At 39.2% G+C, this 12783-nt stretch overlaps 1 protein-coding gene across 6 annotated transcripts in view; it reads right to left on the reverse strand.

Moving 5' to 3' along the window:
* The window catches only part of DPP6 (dipeptidyl peptidase like 6), a 575985-nt gene that overhangs the window by 102375 nt on the left and 460827 nt on the right, over positions 1 to 12783 (reverse strand). For all 6 annotated transcript variants that reach the window (XM_030009646.2, XM_030009648.2, XM_030009650.2 and 3 more), the window contains exon 7: positions 7537 to 7618. In XM_030009646.2, the coding sequence (XP_029865506.1) occupies positions 7537 to 7618 (82 nt within the window). The remainder of the gene's footprint in view (positions 1 to 7536; positions 7619 to 12783) is intronic.

Here is a 12783-nt window from a genome sequence, read left to right on the forward strand (position 1 = left end):
TTAGATTTTTTAATGTAAGATGATACAGTGTTTCATTTAAAATATTTTACTGTGTTATAGAATGAATATCTGGCTAAGAAGAGCACAGAGATTACTTTTCAGTATAAAGAAACTGGCAGCTGGGATTCAGGGTTCCTCCACATACACATCTGACCTTGGACAGTGAGCTAGTCAGTGTAATATTCCTCTTTCATACAATGTTTAGTAATAGAAACTACCAACATCTATTCTAGCAGCTGAAGAGCAGAGCTAACAGAATTGTTCCTGAAGTTTTCTCACGGCTCTGATGAATGGCAGTTTCTGGGGAAGGAAAGACCACCACCATAAATGAAGGTGAAATACTCCACAGTCTCTTAGATTGCACTGCTTAGTCCTGCTTGTAGCATCCTAACATCTATCACTTAATCATACTCTCACCAATGGCTGTTGCTATCTAAAGTAAAAAGGAACTATTTTCATGGCACGAAATAGCAGCTTTCCAAGAACAACACTTTTCATAAGCACTTACTTCAATGGACATCATCTACCAACCACGGTTTTGTAAGATGCCAGAAACACTTACACGCAGACCTAAAGTAGATACTTCTAGCTGTTAGAGCTCTGAAATGAAAAATGCCCTTGAGAAAAGATGCACGTCCAATACCCATAAAGCTCAATTGAAATGAAAGGAATATCAACATTTTAGATATCTGTAATAGGAGGGAATTATTTTCAGTGGAACTGACCCTATGCTAGAGTGTTGCCCTGTTAGGAATTTTGCACTTTATGCAACTGCAGTAGCATATAACAAAATGTGGTAACATACAAAGGAAGAGAATTCAGTACTTGCCCTATAGTGCAACAAGACATTGAATCGCTCTAAGCTAGCAAGTCCATCAATACCTGCATTTCTTGCAGGTACATACTCAGTTTCCTTAATGCAGAGTGTGAATTTCCGCAACATTTACTATATTAATTCTGTAAGTCCACTGTAAGGTAGGAATATATTGCCATCTTCATGCTGTAATTTAACCAGAAAACAAAGCGACATATATGAAGTCACAGAGGAACCCTATGGCAGCGTCTGACCTCCAGGGGCGATGCCCTAAACACTACATCATCCTATGTCTCATATTTGGATGTAAGAGCAGTAACTTTTTTTCTGATTTATTGGTAAAACTTCTATGGCAAATAATCAATTTCATTTTTTCCTCTGAAATCTTTCACACCCACAAAAAGGGCAACATCTTATTTACAATAAAATCACCTCTATCTTCTTTCAGTAACACTTATTGTAGCATCTTCAATTATCTTAAATATCTTGCTCTTCTGCCAGTGATGAAAATGCAGTACCAAGAAGGCTAAGATGGGAAGGGACACAACCGTTCTCAGCAGAGCTCGTAACACTGACTGTGCCAATGCTTCCCTTTGGTGAACGAGGACTGAACACACCAAGCCCGCTGACGCCAAACAAAATGACAAGGATGTGCAAAAGTAATAATAGGACACTATTGCCACTGTAACCAAAGAGCAGAGCATCAAAGGAAAAAAACACACACAACACTTTTCCAGTGGAATTCTTTGAATAAAATGGGGGAAGAGGGGAAGGGGAATCCCTGGTCAGAGTAGCCCCACCAGATATTCAGTGTACGTGTAATATATCTTACTGGGTCTCCCTAAAAAAAAACACACTGGAAAAGGGGATGAGGGAGAGACAGCACATCATTATTCTGAAACTCTGGTTTTCCCAGAATGCAGGGACCATGTAAAAAGCTGTCTGAATATCCCTCGCCATGCTTAAACAGGGTTTATATAGACTATATAGACATTGGAGGAGGGGGGTGGGGTGGCTTTTCTTCCTTGCAACTAGCAAGATAACCAAGCCAGAATAATTACATACAGCAGACCACAGCTAAATATTGATTCAGATGTCATTGCAAAAATGAAAAGGTGAGAGAACAGCAGCTTGAAGATAATGATGTAAAAATCTATGAAATAATGGTGGAGACAAATAGACCTACAGCAATTATACACAGAGCAGTTCAAAAGTCCTGCTGGATTAGGAACAACAGCAGATGATTCAGTACCTCCTGTGAAAATGGTCCTCCTCACCTGATATCTGTGCAGTCCTTCTGCCTGGAACTAAGCTGGCATGACAGGCACAAATTCAGTCAAGGAAAAACCTGCTAATTAGAGGAGTCACTCCAGTTTAGTTCCAGGTGTCAACACTTAAGCAGCTTTTTTGCATCTAGATATCCTAGTTGGCAAGACATTGTGTTACGGTGTTAAAAAAATTTATAACAATAAATGAGATGGATAGGTTTGGGCCCTGTGCAGCAGGATCTATCATTCAAATATTTTATATATGAAGCAAATCCAATATTCCTTTTAATTGTATTGCACTTTTTAAGCAGTAATATGTATGACAATAAGCTGTTTACCAGCATTAGCATTCACTGTTTGAGGGCACCTGCAAACCCCTAACATGGTAGGGGCTGAAAGACTCGCTCTTCCTTTTTTTGCTGGCATTTGCATTTCACTGAAATAGAGATTTCTTAATGCAACTTCTGCACCTGCTGTGGAACATAACTTCTGTTACTTTAGAACCAATTACATACTTGATTGCTGCATAATCCACAAGAATAGAAATTAGTTCCTGCTCCAAAAGAGTTGACACTGGAAAAGGTTTATTGACTATGAATGCAGGAGAAACCCATTTTGACCATTCTGTGGGGCTGCAGTAAGTGCAAGGGCATACAAAACTTCCAGCAACTATAATCCTCTTCCTGTATGTTTTTGGTACTTTAAAGAAACAGTGGAAACAGTAAAAGACTGGCCAGGAGAACCTAAAAAAAATGTTTCTCTTTGCTGTAGAATAAATACTATGATCTATGAGAGAGATTTTTTTGAATTATAACTGCTGCCTCTAAAGTTGTGCAGAACTGCTTCCCCCAGCATCTGATGTGTCACCGTTATCATTAGTATCTGTCAGGGCTGTTACAGATTCTGATTAAAAAAAAAGGAAAATAGCAGCACTGCTATTTGTTCTTCTGCTTTTGAAATTGGAGTTTAACAACTCCTGTGCACTGTACTTCAGTGCTGTCAATGTAGGCAAATATTCACTGCTCCTTCCTTTTGACAATAGGGCCCATGTATATACCTAGCTTGTCCTTAAATCAAGTATTTTGAACCTGGATGTGCTTATTTGGGGATAACTTAGATAAAAGCCTCCTGAAAACTTCAGGTTTTTTGGATTCCTTGAGCACTTCAGCTACAGATACTCGCTACACAGTCTCTTGCTCCTGAAGCACTCCCTGACTTCAGCAATGCTGCCAAGCAAACCAGCAAAGGAAACCTCTTCACACTGTCCTTAGTTTTCATAAAACTTGTGTGGCTGACAAGCTTGGACCCCTCTATTTATCTAAAAAACTGAGTTCAGGGTCATAGTAACTATTAACCTTTGCAAATGTATCACGGAAACCTCACATGAGCCCTCTGCACGTGGGCAGAACCTCACTCTAAAAGATGTAATGTGATGAAACTGGTAAAATATTCCCTTAAGGTCAATTAACAGAAGCTTTTTTGTGGCATAATTGAAACTCCAAAAGTAGGTAGCTGTTGAGTTATAAATGGCAAGATCCGAAAAAGAGAAGAAATCTAAGGAGTGAAGATTTTTATGAAGATAAGCATAGACGGAACAGGGCAAAGGTACACTGTTTTGCAGTCCTATCACGCCACTAACATCCTCATATTGCTAGAAAGTATCACACAAACTGTTTGAGGATAATACAGAACTATTCACTGGAAACCACCAAGCACCATGCTGAAGGCCGGTGGGCTGATGCCATCAAATACTAAGAGGGACTTTGGGCTGCCAGGTGCACCACGAAAAGGATAGATTTTTTTCACAGACATTTTGCACAGTCATTTACACCCACAAAAAGTGACTATATCACACTGCTATTCCAATTTCATAGTGTTTTTCAACCATTCTACAAAAGCATAAATGATGGCATATGTTGTAGGACAAATGACAGGAATGAGCCCTTTAATAACAGCCACATTTAGGAAATATGTTCCCTCTTGGACCGAAGTTAGTGGTTCTCTTTCTATTGACTCAGGAGCTCACACTGGTAAGGGCCCAATTCTTCCAACAGCTTTGGAAGACTTAATTTGTTAAGACTTTGGCTGAGATCTGCGAAAGGCTGAAGCATTTTTCTGAGGTGCCAGAAGCGAGGGCTTTTTTGCATTCTGATCTTCTGACACAGATTTTCTCAGATCCAATATCTGCCATTATTTATACAGCTCTGTTGGCATGTGTGGCATTCTGCAGGCTAGTAAGAAGTCAAGAACCATGCTCTGAGGAGTTCATCATCTAAGAATTGGCATATAATCTAATGGGTAAGGACAAAAGAAAACAAGATAAATAGAAAATTGCTCCTGGGAAAGTTCCACTGTTTATTTTTAAACGCAAAGAATGCAGATCATTCAGGCTGCTTCTGCTTGAGATATATTTCTTTTTTGAATGATTAGACATGCAACAGAGAAAGAGGTCAGACACAGTGACCAACAGTTCCCCTAGGAAGTATGAAACAGAAGCTACAAAGGGAATAAAAAATTTCGGAACCAAACCCTCTTACTCTCCTGCCCTGCCTCTCCTTTGTGTTGCCAAAGAAGAACGAACCAGGAGATTTCAAGGGGAAAGCTTTTTATTTCCTGAAAATTGCGGTATCTTCAAGGTGATGCAAAACCCACCCACCTTTCGCTCCCACCTTTCCTGGGCGATGCAGCACGAAGTCGGCAGTGCAGTTGAAGGACCACCCTCAAACACCGTAACGTGTGTTTGGCCCTGTAACCACCTAGAACCAGGGGAGCTGACATGGAGTTCCCAGCATGTTACTGCTTTCCAGCCCACTTGCCTTTTTTAACCTCCTTCTCCTGCAACACAACCCAGCCTACATTAAGCAAACACATTCGCACTATCAAGTTTAAACAGACTTTAATTTTCCCCTGCCTTTGCGCTCGATGTTGTCCCCACAGTAGGAGACAGGAATTTCACTGGCAATTATATTCTGAGTAACTCAATTAGTCCTGAAACACAGAACAGTGAGCATTGTATATTTGCTCTGTCTCATTTATAATGCCTGTAGATTTTTTTTTTAAAAAAGCTTCTTTTTTTCTCTGGCAATTCTCTGCTGATCATTAGCTATAAATAGATTATACTGATGCATGTAAAAGCCTGTTTATTTTACAAACTACAGCGATAATTTTATTTTAAGGCAAATGACTGGCAAGGAAAAGAGCAAAAAGGCACATATGTTAGAGGTATGCAAGATAATGTTTAAACTACCAGGGAGGTTCTCCTCACCTACCCTGATTCCAAATGCAAGAACAAGGAATACAGCTGAATTACAGGCCAACAGATTTACATATTTGGAAGCCCCCCCCTCAAAAAAAAAAAAAAAAAGAAAAAAAAGAAACACAGAACAATTCCATTGTTGCAAGATTTTTCCAACATTCATTTGGAATTCAGTAGTAACAGGAATATTTGAAGTGACTTAAAAAAAAAAAAAATCTGTCATGTGTCCCACAGCAGGGACACGTACTAAACTTGATGTCTTAGGGAATTCTTAGGGAATTAAGTTTTCACTGTATATTTCTTGATAAAAATTGGTGGAAAGTGGTATCAATTATTTCAGCATTAAAGGATCAAGTTGGGAGTAAAGAAGACTTTTCTCCTGGACTGTATATACTGTCCTGTTGTATATATAATTTGTCCATTTTGACATGAGTATTTTTCCTTTCTGTATAGTTATGTTACTTTGGTAGAGAAGGCAATGGAGGAATTAAATTGGTCATTTTGACTGTGGTATGTATGAAAAAAGTTAAATCTTCTTTCCAAGGTAGAAGTTAAGTACATCCGTTCAGCTTGGTAAAACTAACACGAATGTGAATCAATAACATGCTGTGACTCAAGGTGCTGAGGGCACACAAGTTCACAGCAAAACTATATTAAAGAAAGGAAGATTCACCTGTGAAATGGAGAAAATCACTAGTGCAACTCAATATTAGCTTTCAATTAGCAGATGTAGCTTTCACTATACAGTGTGAAGCTCAGTTTGTTAGACTTAAAATAGAAAGAGCTAGTGAACAGTGAATAAAAAATCACTGGTCTGTTTTTGCTCTCTTTGCCATGTCCTAAAGCTAGTCTCTAGTTTTGAACATAATGTGTTATCAACTGATTGTACATTATCATCAGCTGGCCAGAAGCTCGATAACGAGATCACAGTAGTCTTCACCAATGAATATAAAAGAAAGGGTTTGGTCACGATCAGACCCCAATCTCTGTGAATTGGTACAAACTGCTCAGCAGTGATCTGTTGGGAAGCAGGCTGAGGAATTTGAAATGGCACATGTTAGGGGATGAAAGTGGGGCATGTACATGTGTGCAGTGATAAAAACGAGCTCCTCAGAAGTCATTTTGCATAGAGGTAAAGGCTGCTGCATCTCCACTCATATTGGATTTGAGGTTGATGACTCTCTCAAACCTGATTTTCCCGATGGAGCAGAGGAGAGACTTTCCTGTTCCTGTATCTGTTGTGTTTCCTCCAACCTGATTTGCAGACTGGCAATTATAATGTCTCCTATTGCTGTTTTTTAAATCACAAATTTTGAAAACAATCTAGTTAAGGACACAGACAAAAAATCCCCAAGAGAGGACTGGGGACAGGAGATATATGCCAGAATTTCTCAGATAATGAGCTTTTAAAGCTCATTTCTTGGTATAAAAATTCCATATCAAAAAAAAAAAAAAAAAAGAAGTTTCCACTTTTTCTTTTCTTATTACAGTAGAAAGAGAGTGTTTGGAACATGCAAAGCCTTAATATTGGATTTGCACCAGGAAACAAAGCCAGGGGATCTGGCCAGGAAATACACGCTCTAAAAATGGGCAAATCCAACATGGCAGTGGCTGAGGGACAAAACACTGGAGATTTCAGGATTGTTGCAACATGAAAGGCTCCATGAAACACAATGAATCCCTGACAAGTGGGGTTTTTTTAAAGCCAGCTCTGAAAACTTGCCAGAATACACTTCTACTTTTGTCTATTTTGCAAACAACTATAGGGCAAATTCAGGGCAACTCTGTTCTAGAGAGATGCATTCTCCGAACAGGGCTGCTAATATTAAAATATCCATAGTGCCAAGTTTGCAAGTCTGAAGATGCCCTGGTGAAGCAATGGTACGCTAACTAAATCATACTGTGTATTATGTCTATAATCTGTCCTGTGTCCAACATTGGGAGAAGCAGGTGCATCCTCTCAAAGAGCTTCCATAAATTGTTCCTTCTCTGCATTTATAGACACAATTACTTTGAAGTAAATGTATATATTTGGGAATTTTATAAATAAATTACATGACAAAACAATCCCCATAAAGATGCTAGAAGCTGCCACACAGGTTTCAAGAAACTAGTCAATAAAGAATTATTCTTTCTTTACTTCCAAACAATAGCAGCATGGTCTGTAAATTCATTTGTACACTTGTTCTTTCTCTTACCAGCTGTTGCCCTTTTGGACCCCAACCAGCATACTGAAGCTTTGCATTGCTGACCTCAGGGGGATACAAATTCTGGGGATCCCTGCAAAAAGAGAAAAATAAGATTTCAGCTTCAGAAATGTCCTTATTTAAGCTGGTGCACACCTGCTTTGGAAATCCACCATGACCTTGTAAGGTGTCTTTCAGCTGGAATCATCTAATATTTAGTGCCAGATTTCAGTAGATTTTTTTATAGTAAGGTAAGCACTATACCACTAGCAAGCATTGGTAAGATCAAGTATTTAACTGACAATTTCTGTTTCTTCTTAATATGAAGTTAAACACATTAGTTCCACTGCTGACTTGCCTAAGCCTTAAGAATTAGTCAAGGGATGGCAAACAAAGTAATTGTATTTATCAACACTGATGTTGTCCACAAAGGATAAACAATAATTATATTTTTGAATCGTACTGCCACAAGAAAAATAAACTTCATCTTTTTCACCACATGGCTTTTCTGCCTAATAATTTTCCTTTGAACATGATGGCAGAAAAGTTTAGCAACTGTATAAAAACTGATATGCAGCCTGGCTTCAAAGGGAAAAGCTCTTATTAATACCAAACATCTTATTTTTTTTAGAAAATAAAATCAAAATGCTTTTCTTGTTCTTTCATCCATTACCTTCATTTTGTAGCAGAACATCAGTGAGACATAGCAAATGCAATATAGAAAAAGGAGGGGTTTTTGGTAAATGTCAGAGCAGCATAATGTCATTTTATCACAGCACAGACAACATTGCCTTGACTGTATTTATACTCAGCACAAATAATTACATTACATATTCTGAAGTCACATTGCTACAACTCTGTGTAAAGTAATATTCTACAAACAAGAGCACGAATAAAGCCTGTATACAGTACGCCTCTTTAGCAGATCTTAAACTGCTTTAAAAAGTAAGGATATTATCATCACTGGTCTACAGACAGGAATAACAAGGCAATTTGAGGCCAACATCACCCAAAACCAGAGAAAAGAGCCAAAGCCTGCCTAGCCTTTAAGCAAAAGGCCTTCTTTTCATGTACAGAGTTTATTTCTTCATTAAAATGTTTTCCAGACTATATTTTCAAAAGAGAGCAAAACTGAATGCAATAATTAGACACTAACTGAATTCTCTTTATTGCCTGTTTTGCGACCTGGTGCTGTACCACAGTTACACTCTGGCTCTGCCCTTTCAGGCAAGAACTCCCTTGGCTGCACTTTCCCGCTGCACCGGGGCTGATGTAGCAAGTCCAAAGACAGCAGCAAGAGGAATGTTTAGAAAATGATTCTGAGCAGTCTTTCCAATGTGAAAAAAATAGCTTTTCCTGTGAACTCCTGTTTAAAGACCAGGTAGAATGAGGGCAGACCCTAGATGAGGACACCGATGCCTACAGTATCCCTCTTCTATAACTCCTGCAGTTGGAACCGCAACTTCTGCTCTCCTGCTAGAAGGTGTGTATCAGTGGTTATAAACTCTAAGCCATAATGTCTGCAAGGCCTCTGGGAAGAGGTCTGTGGAGCTGATTAAAATAAAAATTTAAAAAAAAAAAATTTAAGAAAAAGTGCTCAAGATGACAGGTTTGATGCAGACAGGATCCATTAGGAATGTGGAGGGGCAAGAGTGGTTTGGTGAGGCACTGACCCTTCAAGTCTGAGCATACTGCAGGGTGCCCAGGTAGCTTTTGGCTCTATAGGTAAAGTGTCGTCCACAACTGCTGCCGGTGGAGTAAAATTATATCTTTTCTTCTCATGGTTTTTAACCAGAAGGTGTCTTTGTGGGTAGCCTAAAGTCATTTTTGTAAGGTATGGATAAGAGAACACATAACTCTCATACTGAACTCCTACTAATAGCAGCCACAAAATTCTCATTTCAGTACGAAGAATAGCCATACAACTTCTTCTGGATCTTTTCAAGCTTGTATGCATTAGCTACTTAAGTTTCAAGTCAGCTATTCCTGTTAAGACTCAATCTCTTTGGTTAGGTATCTTGATTATCTTAACAGAGAGTAACCTCTGAGTGCAGGAGGAAGAGAGAAAAACAGCAAATCAAATCAAAACCTCTTATGGGAGAAAAAAAAAGTACTTCACTATTTGTCAAATGAACTATCTAGTTCTTGGGCTTTTTTACCCATGGTGAGAAGAGGAGCAAGATACTAAAAATGCTGGGGGAAATATCCCTAAATAAACAGATTATACAAATGGTAAGAATTCAAACCTGTAATGCTTCAGAGAGCACAGGTGGAGCTAAGGGACAGACATACCAATTACAGCCAATAACTCAGACCAGAGCCCAGACAAGTCCTGTCGGTTCTGCTCACTGCATCATCTTTTAGAAGAGGAAAACTCTTACACAATGAGAAATGCTGCATAAACCAGCTTTAGTAGCTGATAAGGCAGAAGGAAAAGCACTCCATTCAACCTACCAGCAAGGAGCTCTGCTGCAGACAAAAAAGCAAAGTCATCTTCCCTTTCTCTGGTATGGCTGAGCAAAAATAGAATTGCATCTCCTGAGTTCCTTCTTAAGTTGTTCAGAATGGCTGGGAAAATCCTTTTGTAGCAAATCTTGCTCATTTGCCTTGAAACCTTTTGATAAATATGCAGATAGAAAGACTGACTGATGGAACTGTGCATTGTCTGGAGATGCCTGATTTACAAACCTAGTTACCAAAAACTTCCTCTATATTCAGCATGTAACAGCATGCATGTCCAGGTTGTGATGTAGCCCACTGAAGGTAGGCAGTAGCCAGGCATCCATCCTCATACTGTGGGTTATTCTTTTCTACCACAGGTTATGAAAGCAGTCTAAGAGCCTAGTTTCCCCCCACAAACACTTCTGAGAGATGGACATTTTCCTCTTGGTAGATTTTGGCTTGTTCCTCATTTCTTCTGAAGAGAATCCTCTTCCCTAGAGTAGCAACATTCACTCCCTCACCTGCAGGAAACTTCAGCATCGTGTGCAAGGGGATTGAGAAGACATCCCTCTTTGCCAAGCCTGATCTAGCAGGCTTCAGAGAAACTGCAGGAATGGTCTGCAGATGGGCTGTATTAGCAGTGGTGAGGGGACACTAAAGGTGGCATGAAAACGGAGTTCACCTACCTGTGAACCCTACCATGAAAGACCAGATTCCCAGACGCTTACTTGGGCTACGTTGGGTGCAAGGTCTGTGGTGGAATATACGTGGACTCCCTCCCTGGCAGCCACGAGCAATACCTTTAGAAACCCATTATATTACCTATGGAGAGAGCAGGAGGAGTTGTCTACACAGCTGCTCCAGGTGGGATGGCCACAACCCTCTACCACTCTCCACAGGAGCTCTTAGTAATCCTCAAACTGAAAAACCCGTTTGGAGAACAGCTATCAAACACATTTCCCATTATCTCATGCTATTCTAGATCTTTAGCTCTCCTTGGTAAAAATCCCTTAAGGGAGTCAGACCAAATGCACACCTATAACCCAGGAGCACTCATCCATTTTCCAAGGACTGCATAAATGGGACCTCATGCCGGTCAACTCCTTCTGGGAGGTATGTTATTGCTGATAAGCTATAGTCCTCCATAGCTACTCCTCCAAAACAGCCTGCTTAAAATACCTCTGTATTTTTTCTTGACTCAATCAATATTACAGGTCCTCTCAGCCTCTCCAAAGAGCCAGTGCTCCTCACAGACCCTCATAATTAGGGCTTGTTTGGATGTGAGCCTTCCCCTTGTGAGCTCATTTGTGCAGGATGCTGGCTTGGAAATGGGCTATTCTGAAGGCAGTCTGTATCTCTCCTGTCACTGGTTTGCATGAAGAACTAGGTTCACTGCATCCTCACATCATTTTCACTATTTCCTTATGGAAAAGAACCTTAATCCTCATTTCCAAAAAAAAAAGAAATGGCAAGGCCTTATTGAAGGGTTGCCGTTATTTCTCTCGTCTCTTAAAATGATTGATTTTAAAGCCCAGGAAAGAAGGGAATAATAATGTTGGTTTAGGCCAGACAGAAGATGGAGCAGGTGCTATATAAACGCTTCCACGTTAAGATGACGTTGTCTGGACCAGAGGCTGCTAAATTGCTCCACACATGGGCATGATTTCAGCACAATGTTCAAAAAACATTACTGAAGTAGCAAATTGTGAAATCTGCTCATTTAGATGAAGATTTCTGCCAAAAAGTCTGCCCTCAAAATTTCTGAATAAGGAAAATTCCTGAGTGCAATTAGCATGCTGTCTGCCAAATCATTTTTCCTTGTAATTTAGCTCAGAACATATATGTAGAATAAAACAAACTAATCAATCATATCAGGTTGTCTGGTATTGACATCAAAAATACTGTGAATAATGAGGAACTAGTTTTAAAGAGGTTGTATTGTTTTTGCTGAAATTTTTACATCTATGTGTTCCCTCTTCTGATACTTTCTTCTATTCTAAAGACGACTAGTTTCCCTCAGAGACTTCATAGCACTGAGTTTCCCCCTGAGCACAAACATGACAAACAGTTCTATATCAAGTTCTTCAAAGCAATTTAAAAAACAATAGAAATTTTCCACTGTAATTGAGGAAGAGGCTCCTTTTACTTCAAGAAGAATATTTTACAATGCTAGACTGAAAAAGTCTGGGACTGAAAAAATCAGCTGAAATCTGGGGTATGGTATAGGCTGTTTTTCTAGGGTCTGTAATAATAACTTTTAATTTAGATTTTAAATACAGAACAATAGGATTTGTATGGAAATTCTTTGCACATGCTGCTAATGTGAGAAAAAAAGCAACAATTTGCACCAAAGGCTGCTAATGTGAGAAAAAAAGCAACAATTTGCACCAAAGGCTGTTGTGACTTGTCCATCCTCTAAACAAATAACCAAAACTATGTATATGAGCTGGAGTGAGTTCTTAAGAAAAACTTTGAAACCTCTTGCTAGACTATGCCATAATTTTGGAAAATATAGAAAGTATATTAAGATTTCAGTAGTGTATGGAAAGAAGTTGAAGAAATAAAGATAGTTAAAAAAAAAAGTGTGGGGAAGGCAGAAATATCCCCTCTTGTTATTTGCATCAAGCCAGTAGTGAATATTTTGAAAGACAACAGCACTAAGCACATGAGCTCGCAGTACTTTAAGCCTTTTTTGTGGTTGACTATAAAAACTATCTATCTATCTAAACTATCTGTCTCAGCACCGGAACTTGGTGTCTTCATGTCTACTTCTAATAGCATAAAATCAGACAGCAGCTTAGACAGATTTGTTCTTCC

Source organism: Aquila chrysaetos, chromosome 3, assembly GCF_900496995.4.
Source record: "Aquila chrysaetos chrysaetos chromosome 3, bAquChr1.4, whole genome shotgun sequence".
NCBI lineage: Eukaryota > Metazoa > Chordata > Aves > Accipitriformes > Accipitridae > Aquila > Aquila chrysaetos.